This window comes from Cricetulus griseus, chromosome 6 (assembly GCF_003668045.3).
Source record: "Cricetulus griseus strain 17A/GY chromosome 6, alternate assembly CriGri-PICRH-1.0, whole genome shotgun sequence".
NCBI classification, from domain to species: Eukaryota; Metazoa; Chordata; class Mammalia; order Rodentia; family Cricetidae; genus Cricetulus; species Cricetulus griseus.
In genome coordinates, this window is record NC_048599.1 from 109,554,326 (window position 1) to 109,576,746 (window position 22,421).

Below are 22,421 nucleotides of genomic sequence, written 5' to 3' on the forward strand. Positions count from 1 at the left end.
CAAATGTAGAAGTGGTAAGAAAAAATACACATACGGAGCCTGCTCTGTACCACAGACAGACAGCTGTGGTTTTGTCATGTAAGTAAGTCTGTTAGCTGATGGATTGGATCTGAGCAATTATCTTATTAATAGATCACTAAAAAATCTCCAGAGGACATGGTCATGAGAGACTGGGGATGGGAGCAGGAAATTGTGAGATTTGTACTTTAAGTCCCAACTAAAGTAGTTCTTACTAAGTAACAATAAATTGACTCATTTACTATATTCCTTCAGTCACATACCTATAGAGAAAATAAAATACCTCTATATTTTTTAATCAGAAGTTGGGCATCCCAGTACCCAGTGGGATATGTGCCATGCAAAGAGTAAGACAAAGTCTCCTCTGACAGATCTTGGTTGACTAGTGAGAGAAACATCACAATATGGAATATGTCTGGCCTGGAGACTATTTTATCTTTTCAATCCAAATAATAGAAATAACGGTATAGAAAAAACAGTCTGCTGGTGCCCCATAGTCTGACATCTCACTGGTTAATGCTGTACAGTATCCCAGTGGAACAAGGCACTCCAAGCCATATGTTCTGGATGTGTCCTATCACTCAATTTTTAGCTTAACACTTGCAGTACAAACCAGTGATTACTGTATGTGATCATTCATTCAGTATAGCTATTTTAGCAAGCCTGAGTCTGTCCAACTACTACTGTCTTTCTTCTCCCATACACTCACTCACTGTTCTACAGCCAAAATGTGTTCAACTCTCTGATTTAATCAGAAATCTTCCATTATTTTTCCTTTAATACACCATAAATGACTTCCAATATCCATGGCTGCTCTTTCATGAATAATAGACATTTATATTAGGTTGTCCTGGAAATCTCTGAACAAAGGAAAGTTCAATGTTCTTTCTTATTTAGCTGGAATGTTTCTTTAAAGCTGGCCTTTATCGTAATCTATACATTAGGAAACTAAAGTTTAAGTAATTTTCCTGAAATAACTACTCATCACAAAGCTAACACTGTGTCCAAATTTCTTGATTCTCACTCAATTCAGATCTCCTTTTCCTTCTACAGTTCCCATCTAACTGTTCATATTTTATTTTTGTCATGCATAACAATCATTTACTAATGAGGTACCACATGGATTTCCATCACTTAGAAAATAGAAGTATAGTATAAAAACTTCTCAAAGCCAAGAGCTTAAATCATATTTAAAATATGTAATATAAATACTTTGGAATCTTCTGAGTAAAATTTAAAGGAGCAAGACAATTATGCCAAAATTATTTGTCTGTTAGTGAGTAAAAAAAATTACCTTATTGGAACTGATTAGTTAAACCCTTCTACTTCTAGGCAAATTGTTTTATATTAGATTTTTATCTTCTAACACAAAATAAGATCTGAAATATTTAAATTATTGTTAATGATTTATAACAACTTATCTCCAAAGAATTAGAACAACTCAGTTACAGTATACACTAGATTAATATTATTTTTCAAAGTACAAATAAATATCTTTTTTCTTATTATTTTCCTTTGTATGTCCATAGGAACTGTGGTGGCATACATGTTCGTGCACTACATGTGTGCCTGGTATCCACAAAAGCCAGAAAAGGAAATCATATCTTTTGGAACTAGAGTTAGATATGGTTGTGAGTCATGATGTGGGTGCTGGGAGTCTAGTCTTTACCTCTAATAATCCATCTCCCCAGACCCCCACCCCAATATCTTAAAAGTAAATTGCCGAACCTATACCAAACAGCCATAGAAAGGTAGGACTTGCAACAGGGAATGATATTTCCTATCTTTGAAAAATACATTCATGTACTATGTTTTCAAAAATGTTACTTCTTTCAAATCCTATCTAAATGTCAAATGAGGTTACAATGGTCTTTTTGACCTCCTGCAATTATTTCACTTACTCGATAAATCTTTTTGAAAACCTGATAGGAAAATCCAGGTGTTGCACACAAAGGAGAGAGGTGGAAACAGGCCAACCTCTAGCAGAAACTGTGATCCATAGGTTGAGGAGTAGGGTGAATAAGCTCCAACTATGGAAACAACAAAGGCTAAATATAAGATTACTTCTGTGTAATAACCAGGATCACAAGACAGGATGCGACTCTGGGTTGGGAGCAGGAAGTCATTCTCAGCTGCTGTCTAAGTAGGTGTCCCTGAGAGGTGGTCGTAGAGAGGCAGCTTCCATTCAAAGAATTGAGAAAAGAAAGAAAAAGAGTCACTTAACTCTCAGGTGAGGATGAGAGTGGAAATGCAATAGACTAAGAAGAAAACCTTTGTGCTTGCCTGGGGTGAAACACGAGAAGAAAGAAACTGAGTCTGGAAAGTACTAAAGACCACACTAGATATTGTAATTATTATGTAGTACATGTTGAGGGTTTACAATACAGAACTACAAGAGGGGGCCTTGGGGAGTCAGGGCATGCAGAGACGTAATCATCATTTTTAAATGACATTTGGAGGGGAACAGGTAAATAATGGAAGTGGGGAGATGAATGAGGAAGTTGTTTTCATCTTCCAGTAAAGAGGAGATTTTTGTCTCATACCAAGGTCATGGGTTACTGACAGGCATGGTCTATGGAGTGAAGAAACTAAGTAGGTTCTGTACACAGGTTTTCTTCTACACTGAACACATGAGTATCAGGCAGAACCAGCAACTAGGGGGGCAGACTTATCACAAAACAGGATTGGCACAGGGGGGTGGATGGTGAGTCAGGAGAGGGATGTTTACCAAACACTCAGGTGTAGATGGTGAATTTAATGCAGGTCTTGAGCTTCAGAGAAGCCAGGACTGCATGTATGAATTTAGGGGTTAGCAAGCTAGAGATGCTTTTTGAGGCTACAGAAATGCTTTCACTCACCCAGGCAGAGTGAAAATTAACAAGGGAGGGCAGAAGTAAAATCTATGATTTAACATGAAAAAGCTGGGCAAAAGATGAAACAAATAGAAACTATAAATTGGAGTGACTGGTAATAATTTAAAGGAAAATGGAACGTCTATGGGGCTTTTTTAAAGGAAGATATCTGTAATGATAAGTCTTTACACCAGCCACCTGAGTTCTGCCTGCCACGTTAGGGCCCCAAATAATAGACAGAGACTTATATTAGGTACAAATGCTGTTGGCCAATGACTAGGATTTCTTATCTGCTAGTTCAGTCTTAATTATCAACCATGATCATAAGACTTATCTTATGGAGGATGCTGGCAGAATGCATCCTGTCTTGCTGGGATCACATGTCGGCTCCAGAGCAGAGAGCAGGAGCAAGAGGAAGAGCAAGAGGACGATTTTCTTCTTGTCCATGCTTATATTCTTAGTCTGCCTGCTATGTCACTTCCTGCCTGGATATCTTTACTAAATTTCCCAGAATCCTCCTTGACTCCTAGCCCCACTATCTTGCTTTCCTATTGGCCAACAGTGCTTTATTTATCAACCAATAAGACAAACATATACACAGAAGGACTTCCCCCATCAGACATCCCCTGTCCTTAAGGCTTCAGCAGGGTTTAGAGGTATAAGTACAGAAAATAAAAACTAGGGTATAGAAAGCAGAGGTCAATGGTGGTAGGGATGAGAGATGTCACATGGAAGTGATGGGATCAAGTTCTGAATGAATAGGGTAAGTAAAGACTAGAGATGACAAGGTCCACAGCAAGCATGATAACTCAACTTAGAATCATGAAGGGCATCTTAACCTATGCTTCTGTCTCTCACAAGATTGTACTGGACAGATCACTTTTTCTATTTGGGTAACTGTTCATTATAAAAATTATCTCACCCTCCTAAAATGCACAACATATTATAATATTCCAGAACTATACAAACTATTTTTACCAATGCTGATAAACTAAATGCACAACTTAATTAATATTTACTTGAAATTTGTTGAAAACAACCAGAATCTGTAGGGTCCTTGTGGGTTTTTATGCAGGTATAACATCATCCATCAGCAAACTCATCCTCATCACTTGTAATTATAGACATCATAAACAGACGTAATCATTCTCACAGTCAAATCAACACTTCAAATCCAGGGTTGCACTTGATTAAAGATGATGTGCCCATTAACAAAGACACTGTGATTTGTTTTTTTAGCATAAATAACATGCAGTGTGATTTTGTTGTAGTCACCTTAAAGGATCAAAGAAGTAAATAGGAAGAGATCACATGATTCAAATTACTCATTTTTAAAGAAACAAAAATAGTGTTTTGAATGTTTATGAAATTATTTTGTGGAAGCCAAGACTTGTAAGTACCACATAGCACTGCCCAGTGATGCTTCTACCGCACTAGACTTATCCTTTGCCCAGAGATGAGCATTTAGGTCATCTCACTATCACAGACAAAACTTCCTTGATCCATATGCATTTTCATTAACAGGAGAGCCTTGTGACTTCTCCAATCAAGTACACAAAGACCCACAAATTTGCTATAAAAGCCTTGGACTAAGTGTCCTGTGCTATAAATCCCCATTTTTACTTGCAGTGCACAATGTATGAGTGTTGTGTGTGTATGTGTGTGTGGGGGGGGTATATTTTCATGTTAAGAAAGCAAACTGAGCCTTCCAGCCAGTGTTTCCCAGTCCATGTCACCAGTAATGAAATAAGCAAATAATCAAAGATGAAAATTTACTATAGGACAAAGTGCACACATAAGAGGGGATTGTGGGTATTTGATGACAAAGGTGCAAGGATGGGGCTGTAGCTTATAGAATGCTTATCTAGCATGAAGGAGGCTCTGCATTCAATCAGAGATGTGGGATTAGGAATGGGTCACAGAGATTTGGATAGCTCCTTTTGGCAAACTTCAATGGGAAAGAATTATTAAGTCAGGCAAGAAGACATGGAATTCTAGGAATGCATTGGGTTACAATAAGGTTACTCCTTTGTTGCCTTAATTTTTTTCTGGAGAGTCACAGACAAATATCAGTTCACCTATGTGGACACTAAAGACAAACTGGATGATGATTTCATCAAAGTTCAACTTGATACTACTAAGTTCATTGAGGTTTCTTGCAGAGCACAGGTGAGGGCTTTTAAACAGCAGCATAGATAACAGCAACAAAGTCCCACCCCATCATGGATGGCAACCTCATGGAAACTGTATGGTAGAGTCTGCTTTTAAGGATCTTGTTATGATTTTTATATCCCCTCAAATCCCTTACAGCAGGGCTTTGGAGAGCTGGAGTCTCACATGAGAGTCTTTGGACCTCCCTTTCTCCTTTTACTAGGGAGGGAGTGTCATTACCACAGGCCTGTCAACTATTGCCATGGTTGCCAGCGGCAAAGTCCAATAGTACTCCATTGTACCCAGAGGAAAAAGCACCATACAACATCATATTTTTTTCTTGCCCTTACATGTTTTCCAATGACATCATATGAATGAATGGAGTAGATGGTTTTGCAAACGTAAAGATATGGAGATCTTATTATAAAGAAGCAAAGGATAGTTAGTGATCTTCTGGGCTTCTAGATGGTTTAGTGTGGTTTTGCTCTAATTCAGCTCTGAGATTCTGTAATTCAGTCATCAGTCTTTGATAAGACTATAGCTGGCTTAAAAAAAAAAAAGAATCTTCCTATTGTCACAGGACAACTTGGGGATCCTATCTTAGTCTCATTAATAATAATAAAAATATTAAAAACTGAAAATAAAGCTCAAGGGAAATTTACTACCATCTCAAAGAAATACAATAGGACAGGCAACTGTAAATCCTGGGCCTTTCCAGCAGGAGGAGATGAAGAAGAGGAAGAGAGAACACCATGCATTTGTAAGAAGCTACATGATAGAAGGACTAGGGAAAGGGTTTAGAAGAAGAATGAGAAGGCCCAGAATGCCAGGGAAGGCATGCCCAGTCTTTGACAAGTATATGAAAAAGGGGAAAGGAAAAGAAGGAAGCTACACTTGGTTTTTTTAGTTGAGATTCAGAAAAGCAAAGAGAACACATGACAGAGAAGCCACACATCAGCCTGGTGGAAGCTCTTCACGTGGCTAAGTGAGGCCAAGGCTTCTGGGGAGATAAGTACATTATCGCATTACCGAAATAATTATTCTTCTCATCTCCTTGGCATGGCTTTAAGTGAATCAGCCTTCGTGAGAGGTGAGTTCCTGGTCAGGTGATTGACAGGCCCAGCTGGATTAACTCTTAACAGGAGGAAACAACAGAATGTAATGTTCCAGTCTTTAGAGTACATCACCACCCAGGGCGAGAGGAATAGTACATTCCTTTGGCTAAGAGCAAACAGCTTTCTCTCAATGGGCCTCTACAGAGTCTTGTATCCATTCTCAATGGACTCCAAGTTTACTGGAGCATTCTCCTCTTCAAGAGTGGAGACCCTAATTGCCCTGGAGTGTACACCTGAGTCTCAAGGTTTACAAGCAGGATACATATCTTCCTACGTTTGCTATATTTCTGACCCAAACATTAAAGTTGGGATGTTTTTCCTTTTTAATCAAAGTAACATGGGAAAAGTTCCATGAAGGAAAAAAAAAAGCTTTTATTTTCTTTCTTTTTTTTATTTATTTTTGGTGTTTTTGAGACAGGGTTTCTCTGTGTAGCCCTGGCTGTCTTGGAACTTTTATTTTATTTTCAAGTAAATGCTAGGATGGTGAGGAAAGAGATAAAACAAGAATCACAATTAGTCATTTCAACATAAAAAAGAACTTAGGCTCTAAAGTAAAACATAGTTTTGGGTACATTATATATTATAAAATATATAATTTGGTATATATAGTAAATTATAAATATATGTAATTATATATGTATATATATATCCATTTCTAAAATGAAAATCAGAGATCCAATAGCAGATTGTTCACAGGAAAAAAATTAATGTCTGTCTGAGAAGGAGTTTTAATCACAACTTCACAGGTAGCCTGCAAACAGGGTGTTCATTTAATCTAGAAAGATGAGAAATTAGACCTCTCTCTGGCATTCACCACCTGTGGCTAGAACAGAATTAAAGTCATTTCCTGTTTCTGGACAAGCTCAAGAATTAGAACTATTAGTTCTGAGGTCCCTGCTCCTAACCCTATCTATCCCATCCTCATCTTATGTACCCAGTAAGCCGGAAAAAATCATGATAATCCACATGCCACTCCAACACTTTCACATTCTTTACTGCAAAACCTCAATTCTGCAGTGATGACATATTACTTATGATTAAAGCTTGCCTGAGGATTCAAAAAGCAAAATCAGCCTCAAGCTATAGAGATCAGGCAGTGGTGGTACACACTTTTAATCCCAGGACTCAAGAGACAAAGGCAGATGGATGTCTCTGAGTTCAAGGTCACCCAGGGCTACTCGAGATTGAATCAGGCTAAAAGAGTAACAGAGCTCACACCTTTAATCCCAGCAGCCAGAAGCTAGGAGGTGGTGGTACACACTTTTATTCCCATCTTTATGTATCACCACACAATTAATTGCATGAGGCATTGAAGAAGCTTTGGTTGTGTGACAGGACAACTCAAGCAGTGCGGATTATGGATCCACACTCTGATCTCTTGAGCAAGTATAAATTTCACTCTCGGCTGTGAAGAGAACATTTCATTTTTCTCTCTTACACAGCTGGACAGGGTAGAAGAAGACAAGCAATAGTATTCAGCCTTTGTGTATGCAAACTTGCAATAATGTCTCTATGTAGCTCAATCATGTTTCCAAGGAACCTAGTGGCTCCAGGTCCAGAGCCTTTTGAGTGTTCATCAAACTGCTTTTTCCCTACTGTTGACATGTGGGTCTCTGCTGTTGTTTCCCTTGAAGTCATCATCTCCTGCTTTTCTTTGAAGTCATTATCTCCTGCTTTCTGTGATCCACCATGCACTAACTTAGTGTGTTCCTTGTCCTTTCTTTTGTGAATTTCATTCAGATAGGAAGCATAAGTAAATGCTTATTCAAGAGGTAGGTCAAAATTTGAGTTTAGGAAGAATCTGCATGTGTTATTGTTCAGCTAATGAGGGAGCCACCATAGGAACTTAAGGCAGGAGGCTGGAGGCAGAAGCTGATGCAGATGCCCTGGAAGATTGCTACTTATTGACTTGTCCCTTGTTCCTCCATGACAGAGTTTCTAAGGAATGCTGAGTCTAGGTTTCTGTTTACCTGATAACAGTTCTGTTTGTCCACTAAGAATCAGCCTGGTTTGGTACTGGACCATCATATTAGGGCACTGGTAACAGAGCTGCCATTTGGGGGAGACCTGCTTTGTGACATAACATCATCCAAAAACCTTTGCATTTGTATTTATTCAGTCCTGGGACCAGTTCACCAATTAGTGCAGCCCACATTCAAGGGGTGTCTTCTGACCTCAGCTAACCCAATTAGAAAAAAAAATCTCTCAGAACATTCCCAAAAAGCCAACCCAATCTGAACCGTTCCACATGGAGTCTCTCTTCCCATGTGATTTTTAGATTGTGTCAAGTGGACAATTTAACCATCATACCCTGTCTCAAAACATTTTGTAAGTCATCCTTATTAGTCATTATTTTTTAATTACCTAATCAACATTAAGTAGTTCAAAGTCTCACACCTGTTGTGTATGAGGACAAGCTGGCTGTGAGAACTGTCTCCGCATTGATCACTAGGGTTGATGTGACTAATCTGGCTGGCTATTTAATTGTCCCCTTCCTCCCAAAGCTGTGCAGTGGGTGGAAGAGAATGACCTTCCCCAAATAGAAGAGGAGCAGTGTTCAGTCGAGGGTGTTCCAGGAACTGGGATCCCCTGTTAAAACATTCTAGACAAGCTTCCAAGTCCCCAAGTTCCCTATATAAAAACTTTAGCAGGTTAGTAGAAAAACAAATCAATCACCTGACGTGATTTTATTATTCTTCATAGTGGTTTCCTCTTGATTCCTTGTGCTTCTCATGTCTAGTCACTATACTTACAATGACTTCTCCCACTCTTTTATTACTCATTTCATTTTCCAAAAAGTGTTAAAAATAATATCAGTAATGGAAAGATTCTGCTACTCCAGTTCCAACAGGAATGTTTCTGGATTTTACAATTAAAAGGCATAAATACATTGAACAACATTCTAACAGGTCTAATGTGTATTTTTTTTAATCAGGACATTTTGGATTGAAGTGTATCATCAGAATATATGGAACTGATGCACCCAGTTTTAATCTACCAACTGTTTATATTGAACTTAAGAATTTATGCTTACTTGTCTTGAAGGGAAACTAACTGGTTCTACATTGTTCATTAATGGGCCACAGACTTCGGGGTGTCCTTCAGAACTATCATTCCCTCCTTCTAGAGGACTTCTCTCATGCTCAACTGACACACAAGTGTAAAACTGTGTGATCGAAGCTAAACAACCCTAGAAAGCCTCTACCATGGAGGTTTACTGTGTGGTGTGACCTGTGAGAATTCAATTTGTTCGAGCTGGTTATCCTCCTCTTTGTACATGTTACCATGGAATGCTTCCTGGGATTTCTGCCCTAAAACTTTCATACTGAAGTAATAGGAACTAAAGAAATAGTTTGGGCTATGTTGTTTGACTTTCTTTTGGGACTGTCAGCTCACAAGTAGTAACATGGATGCTTCTTTAATTTAAAAAGCTTGACCTTTAGATTAGACTTGTTTTCAACTAGCTCTTACAACTTAATTAATTCATATTTTCAAATCTATGTCCTGCCATGTGGCTCTTTACCTTTCCTCAGTATGGCAGCTCCCACTTGCTCCAAGTCTGCTGGCGAAAGCCACACACCTAGATTCTTCCTCCCATTTCCTCGCTCTGTCCTGAAGTCCAGCCTGCCCTCTCCTGCCTAGCTATTGTCTGTTCAGCTTATCATTAAACCAATCAGAAGGCACCTTAGGCAGAGACACATCTTTACAGTGTACAAAAAGTTTATTCCACAACAGAACAGTGAGCTGCTTACCTCAACAGAAAGAACATCCATGCAAAAAGTCAAATGAGGTTGTCACCTAAAACTCACTGGGCAGTCAATATGGCTGAAACAGTAAGCTCCAGATTGAGTACCAGGAGCTGTCTCAATATAAGACAAGGAGCGATTAAGGAAGGCTCTCAGTGCCAATCCCTGGCACACACACACACACACACACACACACACACACACACACACACACACACACACACACACACACGGAAATGAGTAAGTTTCACTGCTCTCATTGTGCCTGGGTGCAGTTCTGCGATTTTGTCCCCGAGCCCCTAAGTTCCATTAGAGGCTCAGATTTACTAAGACAACATTTCCATTCTAGTTCAGAGTGCACAAATGCCAGTGATGCATCTTGCCTTCAAAGCCAAAACTTCCTATTCTCCCAGAACCCACAAGTTCTACACATGAGGAGAAAGACTATTCCTTTCCTTTCAAAGTATGAGCTGATGTCCTGTGGGGACATGAGGTTATGTGCAGCCACTTCCATTTAAAGCCCTAGTCTTAAGTAAAGGGCTTTGTTGGGAGGATAAGAAGTCTTCAGATGTTAACTCCAGAAAAAAAAATTAAAAAGTTGTTAATGTCTCCTGAGATAAAGGAGTGGAGAACATAGAAGCCAATGAGTTCACTAATAACCTTTCTAATCCCTGGTCTTCAATAGCAGCAAGCCTGAGACACAAATAAAGAGCTTCATAAATAATCTTGTCACTGATCAAATTTAACTTTCAAGTAATTTATTATTCTCTTAGACTTTATGTGTGAGTTAATGCTAAATCAATCAAGGAAGGGACAGTGGCTGCATTTGCTTTTCAAGTCCCTATGTCACCCTTGATGCCATGTGTGTCTGAACAGATCATTGACTCCATCTTGCCTCAGAGTATCACAGGGAAAATTCACTTAATCTCCCAATAGGTTTTAACACATAAAATTAAACTCTTATGCACTTAAGCCATTGAATTAATGTAACAAAATCAATGTTTCTCAAAAAAAGAAGTACTGTGATATGTTGTTACCCATATAAGGAATGAGAAAGTCATCATTGAGGTCATTCTGTGTGTTCTATGATTCTGATGAGGAGTTCATTTTTTTAAGTGGATGTAAAAGTTGAAATATGCTTTGAAGTCAAATGTTTTGGCTTGCAGCCTCCTCCAACTCCACTTCTTACTAGATTTGGATTCTGTTTTACTTTGTTTCTCTGAAGTTTTTTTTTTTAATGTTTAGATTTTCTATGTATGGGTCTTCTGCCTACATGTATACCACATACATGCTTGGTACCCTCAGGAGGCTAGAAGAGTGAATTGGATCCCCTGGATATGAAGTTACAGATGGTTGTGAGCTTCAGTGTAGGCGCTAGGAATTGAACCTAAGTCCCCTGGAAGAATAGCCTGTGCTCTTAACTGCCAAGCCATCTCTCCAGCACATCTTTCTCTTTCTCTCTTCCTTTACTTCACATTTTATCAGGATGTATGTGTTTAGAGTGATGCTCAGCTTCCTCGCAATAGAGGTACCTATTTCTGGAAACTTGTGAATGAAGGCCTCAAAGTATATGGAAAGAATATTAAGCCAAATTACTTCCCCTATCCCCAAAGGGATGTGTGTTATTAAATGCTGCATATACTTAACTAAAATTCAACTTAATTATGAGTGTCCGAAAAATGTGTGGTCACTGTGAATAAGAAGTATTGTATTATCAAGAATCCACTTCTGAAAAAAAATGTTTTCAGACAAAATTTCTCCCTACTAATCCAATGCATTGTTATTTTGAATTTTACAAATGATATGCTAAATTATCCAATGAGGAGACAATGGCTTCACTGATGTATATCTAACCAGACCATATCATGCATGATTAAGAACAGGGTTTTATGCCCACCTAATACAGGCTTATGTGATATGGAAAGAGAGTTTAAACACCTTGCCAGCTGACCAGCCCAGGGACCTGGCAAATATTTCTAGGACTCACAATATATCATGCAATTCAAGAGAGAAGTCTAAGTTTTATTTGGCAGTGTTAAGCAAAGGGATTGGGCTTTTGAACTAAGCCCTGAATTATCAGTGATAAAAATACACATACTTTGCAAAGAAGCCTGTGGCATGACATCCCTCTAAGTGTTAATAAGTATGAGCAAGTAGCACATTTTCCTGGTACTGAAAGCACAGCTAGGGATGAGGCAGACAGCATCAGATGGTGAGGAAGAAAGATGAAGCTGGAAAGGTTATTGTCACATTTTAATTGGCAGCACTCAAGAATGGACAGTACATGCTGTGCCTTTATTTAACAGTTGATTTGGTGGTGGATTAACAGTTTATTTTCCATCTACAGGTTTCTTTGGTTAGCCTGGTAGCCAATGCTCTTGGTTACTCAGAACTTGGTGCCATCAAATCCCTACGGACCCTGAGAGCTCTGAGGCCTCTCCGAGCCTTGTCCCGCTTTGAAGGCATGAGGGTAAGAAGACTGGATGATGCGCTCTATAACTCAGAGTTACATGCAGCCAGTGACTCACAGATATAGTAGTCTCCACAGAATTAGATAATTCAGGGCTAATGCCGTTGAGAAGAGCAAGCCTTTCTTCTGGAAATTGCAGTTTATTTAAACACACACTCAGGAATTGAGACAGAGCAAATACCAGCATCCGAGGCTTGAGTTCGCAGTTCAGATTCATCCTCCTCCCCTGTGTCCCAACACACACACTACAAACTCCACTTGCTGCTATTATTTTCATTGCTCAGGCACTTTGGAATGAATATTGACTACGTTCATCCTACCAGAGCCATTAAGAGATAAGTTTTGAGTCCTCAAAAAGTATCAGTAATAATTTTTTTAAAAAGGCAATGCTTTGTTTCTTGAATTAGTGCAAATCATAGCACCCAGCAAAACTGTTACATCCCCCACATCCAAAGTGAGTTGCTAGGGCAATTAGCTTCATATTTCTAACAAGCGGGCTTTGCTTCACAGATCTATTAAGCACACATTCTGAGTGAGGTTCAGTTTTTCCACAGCACCAGCCTTGTCCTCCTCTGCTCTCTTCCTTCGCAAGTATATCTTGTCTCACCACAGAAAATGCACGGCTGCCACGCCTTCAGAACTGCTTTACACAAAGGCCAGCTTTGTTTAATGTGCTTTGCAAATGCACACGGATATTGAATTTCTTCAAGGCCATGGGGTTTTTATGTTAGGAGGTGGTTTGTTTGGGGCAATAAACCCCTTCAGCCTTGACTGCAGAATTTACTCATCGTGGAAAATGAAACCACCCTCCAGCTGCTCTCACAGCACTGTGAGCAGAGACACGCTTGGCTTGCCTGTCGCAAATTCTATTTCATTGCTTATGTTAACAAATTCATAGAAATCTGTTCTAAATAACAATCTTCTTTTATTGCTGACATCATCTCAGCCTTCATCATGCTTTGTGGCTTCATGTTGATTGTTTATTGTATTTTATTTTTTACTGAAAATATATTTTTTCCTCATATAATATGTCCTAACAGTTCCCCCTCCCTCTCCTCTCCCCAGCTCCTCCTCACCTCTCCTCCCACCTGGAGACACCCCCTTTCTGTCTCTCATTAGAAAACAAACAGGCTTCTAAGGGACAATGATGAAATAAGAAAGAAAACAAAACATAAAACATCGGAATAAGATAAAACAAACAAAAGGAAGGAGTTCAAGAAACAGATACAGTTGCAGAGAGCCACTCCTTTGTACAGTCAGGAATCTATAAACACACTAAACAGGAAGCTATACTATATACACAAAAGACCTATAGAGTAAAAGGAGAGTATATACTCTCCTTTTACTCTATAGGTCTTTATCATATATATATATATATATATATATATATATATATATATTCTCCTTTTACTCTATAGGTTTTTATCATATATATATATATGATAAAATTAAAACAGAAAACATCCTAACACAACAATGTAAGACAAAGAACCTCCAAAGATGCTGTTAATTCATTTTCTGTTGGCCATCTACTGCTAGGCATGCCACCTACCCTTAAGAGTAGTTTGTTTCCCAGTGAGAGTCCCTGGGAGAAAACTAGATTTTCATTTGCAGGTGGTTATCAATTGGAGATTGCTTCTAGGTTAGGAATGGGGACATGTGTCCACTTCTTTCAGCTCTAGGACCCCATCTGATGCAGACCCATTCAGGCCTTGTGCATGCTGCCTTAGTCTCTGAGTTCATATGTACATATTGATCCTGTTGATTTAGAAAGGGACTTGTTTACTTGATGTCCTCCAGACCCTCTGGCTCTTTTTGTCTTTCTGCCTTCTCTTCTGCAGGGTTCCCTGAACCTTGGAGGAAGGGGTATGATAGAGACATCCCATTCAGGGCTAAGTGTGTGTTCCAAGGTCTCTTATTCTCTGGACAATGTCTGGCAGTGAGTCTCTGTCTTTGTTCCCATATGCTGAAGGGAAACATTTCTCTGATAATGACTGAGCAAGGCACTGATCTATGAGTGATGCTGAGTGTCATTTTATTGCTGTGCATTTGTTATTTTTGTGTAGAACAGTATTGTTTGGTTTTTACCCAAGGTCCCATGGTTATCTAGTCTCAGATTCTTGGTCACCTAAGCAGTGTTGGATATGGGTTCCATCTTGTGGAGTGGGCCTTAAGTCAAATCAGATATTGATTGGTTATTTCCACAAAATTCGAGCCACCATTACACTTACATAACTTACCACTGTAAGTTCAAAATGCTTGCAGCTGGGTTGGTGTTTACAATTCTCCTTTGTAGCCTGCAGAATACCTTCCTGTACCAAAGATGCTAGCGCATGGGTGTGAAGGCTCTGTGTAGGCACCAGCTTTGCTTCTCCATGTTCAGTGATTTGTCTTCAGCAAGGGGGCCTGGCTATCAGTTTGATGCTGGTTTACAGTTTTTCCTATCAATTTCTAAAATACTGTTCACTACATTTTTTTCAATAAAACAATGATTTCATTGAGTAGGAATACTTCACAGAGTAGTCCACTATGGAGTAGAATAAATGAAGGTATAAAAACTATTTTTGTTCTCCATGAGATCTTGAAATGCAGTTTAATCTTAGCTGGATTCAGAAACAAAAGGTAATTGGGCTTTTTTTTTTTTCTAAACAGGTCAGCCTAGTGAAAAAGATTAACATAGGCTCAAGGAGAACATGCAGGGAATTGGCAAGTAATAATAATAATAGGAGATGCTTGATAGTCTTACATCTAAAGATAAATCTTACCTCTGCCATGCAATAGATAAATCTTATTCTATGTTTAAAAGACAGAGGTTTTCTAATATAAAATAAAAGACTTGTAAACCCTTAATCCCCATCTTCATGATCATATAAATGTACCTGACCTGAGGACATAGATTTAATGCCTTTACATGTCTTGTTTTTGAAGGGGTTATGTACTTATTCTTTCAGATCATCATTAATTCACCCATGTTCACAAAATTTAGTATGTTACTGAAAATGATACTGTTGCTACTGTTGACATTTAATTCCTATTTCTCCCTCAGCACTTTTTCCTCAGCGTACCTTTTCTGAATCTACCTTACTATATCAGGTTTTGTTCATTTCTTTTCAGTTTTGTTGTATTTTGCTCTCCTTTCTTGCTTATCTCTTTAGCTGTATTGTTGTTTGCCTCCCCTTGCCATTATGCAGTAGAAAACACTAGAAGAAACATTCTAGAGCTTGAAATCGACCTAGATGCCCACTTAGCCCCTTCCAAATGTGTCTCAGTGCAGAACGAACATACATCTGCAACGGCTTGCACTTTAGCAAGTCATGGCTCTCCTGTCCTCCCACAGGTGGTTGTGAACGCTCTTGTTGGCGCAATCCCCTCCATCATGAATGTACTACTGGTGTGTCTCATCTTCTGGTTGATCTTTAGTATCATGGGTGTGAATCTGTTTGCTGGAAAATTCTACCACTGTGTAAATATGACAACAGGCAACATGTTTGATGTGAGTGAAGTCAACAATTTCAGTGATTGTCAGGCTCTTGGCAAGCAAGCCAGGTGGAAGAATGTGAAAGTCAACTTTGACAACGTTGGGGCAGGCTACCTGGCATTGCTGCAAGTGGTAAGTGCCTACTTTAGCAACCTGAAAACATTTCAAAGTGTGTCACCTAAGACCCCTTCAGTGATTTTTCTCTGAATAATTCATACTTTACAGTAAGAAGTTATTTGACTATGAAGAAGAAATTACAATTATTTTATTTCCCTCCAGTAGTGCAGTTTTTTAAATGATTTCACAGGATTTCTTATTTCTTCTACCTGTATGTTTCTTGTTATTCCACTGACCATTATTTCAATTTTTAAATTATAAAATGTGTAAATTGAAATATCTATTATATATTATATTTATGAATTAAATGTATGAATTTTTAATCAGATGGTTTATAGCAATGTCTAAAATAAGATGATGATATTATACTTGCTGAAATGCAAATCTCAAAGGATACCTTGCAAAATATGTAATGCTTATTTTTTTAACCTTATGACAGTTGCTAATCAGTTATTAGTGAAAATGAGTTGTGTTTGAATACAAGCCTAGGCTTCAATCACAGATTTTATCTTCTTGTTGGAAGGAATTAAAATGAGACTAATTTTCATTAATCAAGTCTCCAGTTATGTTTTGTTATAGAAAATCAAAAACATAGAATTATAGAATTGCTCCCAGGAGAAGAAAAGAAAGCAAATTCTAAACTCTAAACACAAATTTTGATATTCAGAAGTAGGAGGGTACTGAATAATGCCCCATTTGACTCGTTTCAACCCCTGGAAAGAGAATGTCATGGTGATGTACATGCTGTTGTATTTATGTCTGCTAGACACAATACATTTAGGTAAGATATTCATAAATAATTCTAATATGTATTGTGTACAGGCCACATTCAAAGGATGGATGGATATTATGTATGCAGCTGTTGATTCACGGGATGTAAGTAGCCCTCAGACACTCTTTGCAGCTATTAGATTGTCCATGGAAAACATTGGTGAGAACTGAACTAAAAGACCCAGAATTCTATATTTCATAAAATCAAAGTATCCACCAATGCAAGTAGAAATGATAGTTTTAAATTAGGCCGCTTATGTGTGGATAGTAGTTTGGTTACTGTAGGTATGATATGTAATAGATAATATGTAGACTCTGAAAAGCTGTCAAATTGCATGGAGAATGAGATTAGCCCTGCAAATAGAACTATTCCAAGTAGGAAGATAGCTTGGTGCAGGAGGCACTTGTTTTCCTGTTTCTCCGGAGAGCATGATCAGCCAGTCTGGTAAGCAGCTTCCAAGAATATTATAGCACAGACAAGCGAACGGACTTCAAGGAAACTCAATCTGGAAAGTAGAAATATAAAGAACTGGTTTATCCTATATATTCCTCTTGGTTGATTTTCTGCTATTAAAACTTTTCCAAACACAAACTGAAGATATTGCAAACAATGTTGGAATAATAATAATGATGAGATGATATGATAATAAAAATAACAGACCCAAACTGTTAGCTGCATTTACATCAGCATTATTTGTGCTGAGGAATATTTGGAAGGTAGGCTACAATGGAAAAACGTTGGATTTCAAAAGTTAAATTTTCAAATGTTGTTCTAGTTTGAGAAAATAATTATTTTTGTAAAATAATCACTGGAGACATGATAAGATGAGTTCATATGACGTAACAGCACTTACTACATTAGTTAGTCCAAGTGTCCATGTTGCTAATAGTATTCAATATTTTCACTATTGTTAGGTCAAACTTCAGCCTGTATATGAAGAAAATCTGTATATGTATTTATACTTTGTCATCTTCATCATCTTTGGATCGTTCTTCACTTTAAATCTATTCATCGGTGTCATCATAGACAACTTCAACCAGCAAAAGAAAAAGATAAGTATCTCCCAGGTCTCACCTGTTCCTGCTCAGAAACCTGTCTGCCACACAGCCAATCAGATACTTAGTCATGACATACTTAGATTGTGTTTACATTATTTTCACTCTGTGAAATGTATTATTATTCCTCCATAGCTGGTTAAGCTACAGTCCCCACTCAGCAGCTTCTCCCCTTACACACTCTGCGCAGCTATCTTTCTGACCCAGAAATATCACCATTACCTCAGGATATTCAATGACTACCCAGTACTTAGCATGGCTAATGGGGTCTTTCAGGAATCCCCCTCACAAATATCTCAGCCTCATCATCTCCCATAGCTCATTTTTATCCGCTAGCCGGTTACCTACCCATTCTCTCATTCAAGGACATCATCAAATGGACTCGTTAGAGGGTAACTGCATGAATCTTCCTGACCTTTTCTGAACTCAGATGCACACTGGTTTCTCCTTAGCTTTATAGCTGATATTTTCTCTTCCTGAGATGCATTGACCAGCAAACTCTTTATTATCCTTTAAAGCCTTAAGCTTAAGCCTGACTCTATCAATTTGTCGTTGTGTCTGCAATAACTTTTCTTCCTTCTTCCTGTTCATTTGCTTGCTCCTTTTTGTCTTCCGTTCTCTCCTTTTGCATACTATTGCACCTTTTTCCACCTTCCTTTTTAATACTCTACCCACATAACACCGTGTTATGTACCTATGTAATTTCCATACCAATCACATTGTTTAACATACAAAAATGGCTAAAAATTGTTGAATACAGCAGTAAAACTCTCAGCAGTAAAAGAGGAGGAAAAGATATTTGGCTCCATGAAGATATATTTGAGGGCCTTAAAACTCATTGTGAACACAATATAATCCAATTAGGATGCTGTACTAATCAGAATTTTATATGCTTATGGGCTTTGCATAATATTAAAGTCTGCAGTACTTAACATAAATGGGAGAAGCAGAATAATGAATCTATATTTAGCAAAATAAAATCCACTTAAAATTGAGAAAACAGTAGAGGAAGACTCAGAAATACTTTTGTTAAAATACTGTTGTAACAGAGGTTGGGATTGTAACCAGGCTTTTCTGTGTGTTTACTTTGGAGGTCAAGACATCTTTATGACAGAAGAACAGAAAAAATATTACAATGCAATGAAGAAACTTGGCTCCAAAAAACCCCAGAAGCCCATCCCTCGGCCTTCAGTAAGAAGGATATCTTGTATTCATTAAGATTCAAAAACAGTGTTTTATTTGTAGTGTCTGGATCAGCACATGGGGTGATACCACCAATCTATAACACTCTTCACAAATCTTAATTGTGCAGCACAGTCTACAGATGCAAAATCAATAACAAGTGTCAAGTTCCTAAAATTCTGGAATGTTCTTGATAGTTAGAGAGTTGAGATCACCAACTCAAGAATTCCCAAGAACTGGCCCCAAATCAAGTTTCACTCTCCTGCGGCCAGCATGCCTGGTTGCTGTTCCTCTGACCTTGTTGACATTTGTCTTTGTAAGTAGATGGAGGTTCCCAGATGGCCCACCCCACCCCACCACCACTCCCTTTCTATATGTTCTTGTCTCCTCCTTTCTTTTTTTCCCTCCCTAACATAAATCTCATTTTACCTTTTCCTTCTGTAACACACAAAGTAAACAAACTCTTACAGCATTTTCATACCTATGTATCATTAGGCTTTGTTATAATTCTCTCTCCTACTGCCTTCCCTTACTTTCTCTGAACCCTTCATTCTGGTTGCCCCACCCCACCCCTGTAAATGGTAACCTCTGTTTTCACATCACACTCACTCCATAGCTCCCTCCCCAACCTCTTCAATTCTTGCCTTTCTCATGCTCCCCTATCTATCTAGATTCATGATAGTCTCTCTCCATATTATCTATAACTTGATATATATTAAATTTAGGTTCTGCACATAAGAAAATCAGTTGTGTTTTTGGGTTCTCCCACTCTTCAGACAAGAAAGTATTCCCAACTTGCTTAGAAAGAAAACATGTCTCAAAAATCTTGTTTCACCACAAAATAAATAAATAAATAAAAGATCCTTCCAATGCATACTCTGTAGCACTTTCTAATGTGGAATGGCATGATGATGGTGGGTCATGCTACCAAAACTGTACCCTAACTCATCTACCCTCTGAGATAGGTAAAACATAAGGCAACTGAAGCCCATAAAGGTAACTGTACCCCTGACCACAAAGCCTGTGGTCAGCAAAACACACAATTGAAAAGTTTCATGAACCCTATCAGTGATATCATCTTACTATGCATTTAAAAGTAATTGAAATTGGGAGATGTAATGTGAGGAAGGATGGAAAGACACTGAAACAGAAAGAAATGAATCAACCTGCTTCACAAACGTCATTGATTGATATCTGAGACATGTTCGTTTATGACCTTGAAATTTATTCATAAGCCATGGGATTTTGTGTGTTTATTATAATTTATTTTAGTTATATAATAAAGCCATATTTACATTTGGATTTACTTTTGGACTCTAAAAGTATGTTTTCTGAAATGGGTATTAGTTAAATAAACATTTCTCATGCATTTTTAAGAAGCTATTTGTGGGAGGCTATTTCGCTTATGAATATGTCTGTAAACCATGTGCCTGCCTGTACCAGGGAAATCCAGAAAAGAGAACCAGATACCCTGGAACAAAGTTATCAAGAGTTATGAGGCACCATGTGAGTGCTAAGAATTGAACCTGGGTCCTCTGGAAGACCAGCCATTGCTCTTAGCTACTGAGCCATCTTTGTAGTCCCTTCATGCATTTTTGTTGAAGCATAAATAGGAAAACATGATGGGGGAAACAGATTAACAAATAAACAAATAGAATTGAATAAATATAACTAACATCATTTGAGAGAAGAAAATAAGGAATAACAGAAAATTCTCAAGATATTGATAAATGAAGTAGCTTATTCATCTAAAATCTGTATTTACCTTAAGTCTTCACTACTGACTGAAATTATTTATATAAAAATTATCATAGTTAACCAAACAGCCTCTATATATTTTCATCCAATTTCCACCAGTTCCTGGCATATTCAGTTCTGTCTTCCTACGAGACCCAAATAAACCAAGTATGTTTGTTATTGGCATATGGTATGATACCTCTCATTTAGAAAAACAATAGAACGTAAAATAGAGCTTGAATATTGTAAGAAGGGTGCATATACAAGAGCTGTGTGTGAATTTGCAATGTATATATGTGCAATGTGTACACTAACTCTATCTCCCCTTTCGTTTCAGAACAAATTTCAAGGGATGGTCTTTGATTTTGTAACCAGGCAAGTCTTTGACATAAGCATCATGATCCTCATCTGCCTCAACATGGTCACCATGATGGTGGAAACTGATGACCAGAGCAAATACATGACCTTGGTCTTGTCCCGAATCAACCTGGTGTTCATAGTCCTGTTCACTGGGGAGTTTGTGCTGAAGCTCATCTCTCTCAGATACTACTATTTCACTATCGGTTGGAATATCTTTGACTTTGTGGTGGTGATTCTCTCCATTGTAGGTAAGAGCACTTCCATCACAGAGACATGGAGTTCTAGAGACCTTTGTCCCCAAATGCTGCCAACAGTTTAACATAGAAATGCATTTGGAGACTAACGGGGTGTTCAGAGTGGAAATTTCAATGTCAACACATTTGAATAAAAGTTTGAAACTTGAGTTTATTCACAAAGTTAGCTGGTTAGAAATTAAAGTATTGGTGCTGGATTCTGGGAACAGGTGAAGAAAGCAGGAAACAAAATCAGCGTAGTCCCTAGTACTAGTTACCTTTCTCGTTGTTGTGACAGAACAAGAAGCAGTTTAACAAAGGAAGGGCATATTCTGGCTTGGAGTTATAGGGATACACTCCATCCTGGTATGGGAAACCTGGCATGGTGCACAAGATGCAGCTGGTTAAAGTTAACCTGCATTTGGGAAGGTGAATGACAACAGGAAATTGAACTGTGCTATAAAACCTCAAGCCCTGGCCCCCATTAAGGCTTCACCTCCTGAAGGTTCCACCACAACTTTCCAAAACACCACCACCCCCAGTATCATGGCAAGGGTCCAAACACTTGCTCCTATGGAGAATGATTAACACTCAAACCACAACATTCTGCTAGAGGTAAATAGTCAGGCTGAGGGGTGAGGCACGTGTCTTTAAATCACATAGTGTTAGTACTTATCTTGCTCACTGCCTTACTGCTGTGAAGATAAGATGGCAACTCTTAAAAGACAAACATTTAATTAGGGGCTTGCTTATAGTTTTAGAGGGTTGGTCTATGTTCACCATGGCAGGAAGCAGACAGGCATGGCACCGGAGCAGTAGCTGAGAGCTTTACAACCTGATCCTCAGGTAGCAAGCAGAGAGAGGGAGAAAGATTGGGTCTAGCATGGGCTTTCAAAACCTCAAAGCCTACTCCCAGTGACACACCCACTCCAACAAAGCCACACCTACTTCAAAAAGGCCACATCTACTCCAAAAAGGCCATCCTTACACCAACAAGGCCACATCTACTACAATAAAACTACACCTACTCCAACAAGGCCACAACTCCTAATTCTTCCCAAATAGTTCCACTAACTTGGGACCAAGCATTCAAACATAGGGCCTATGAGGCCCATTCTCATTCAAACAGTACTGT

The 22,421-nt window shown here is 38.4% G+C and overlaps 1 protein-coding gene across 9 annotated transcripts in view; it reads left to right on the forward strand.

Annotated features, from left to right (window-relative positions):
• Scn3a (sodium voltage-gated channel alpha subunit 3) overlaps window positions 1–22,421 on the forward strand; it is a 108,317-nt gene that overhangs the window by 81,714 nt on the left and 4,182 nt on the right. For all 9 annotated transcript variants that reach the window (XM_027420282.2, XM_027420280.2, XM_027420284.2 and 6 more), the window contains 6 exons: window positions 12,230–12,352; window positions 15,690–15,962; window positions 16,770–16,823; window positions 17,634–17,771; window positions 18,861–18,965; window positions 21,031–21,301. In XM_027420282.2, the coding sequence (XP_027276083.1) occupies window positions 12,230–12,352; window positions 15,690–15,962; window positions 16,770–16,823; window positions 17,634–17,771; window positions 18,861–18,965; window positions 21,031–21,301 (964 nt within the window). The remainder of the gene's footprint in view (window positions 1–12,229; window positions 12,353–15,689; window positions 15,963–16,769; window positions 16,824–17,633; window positions 17,772–18,860; window positions 18,966–21,030; window positions 21,302–22,421) is intronic.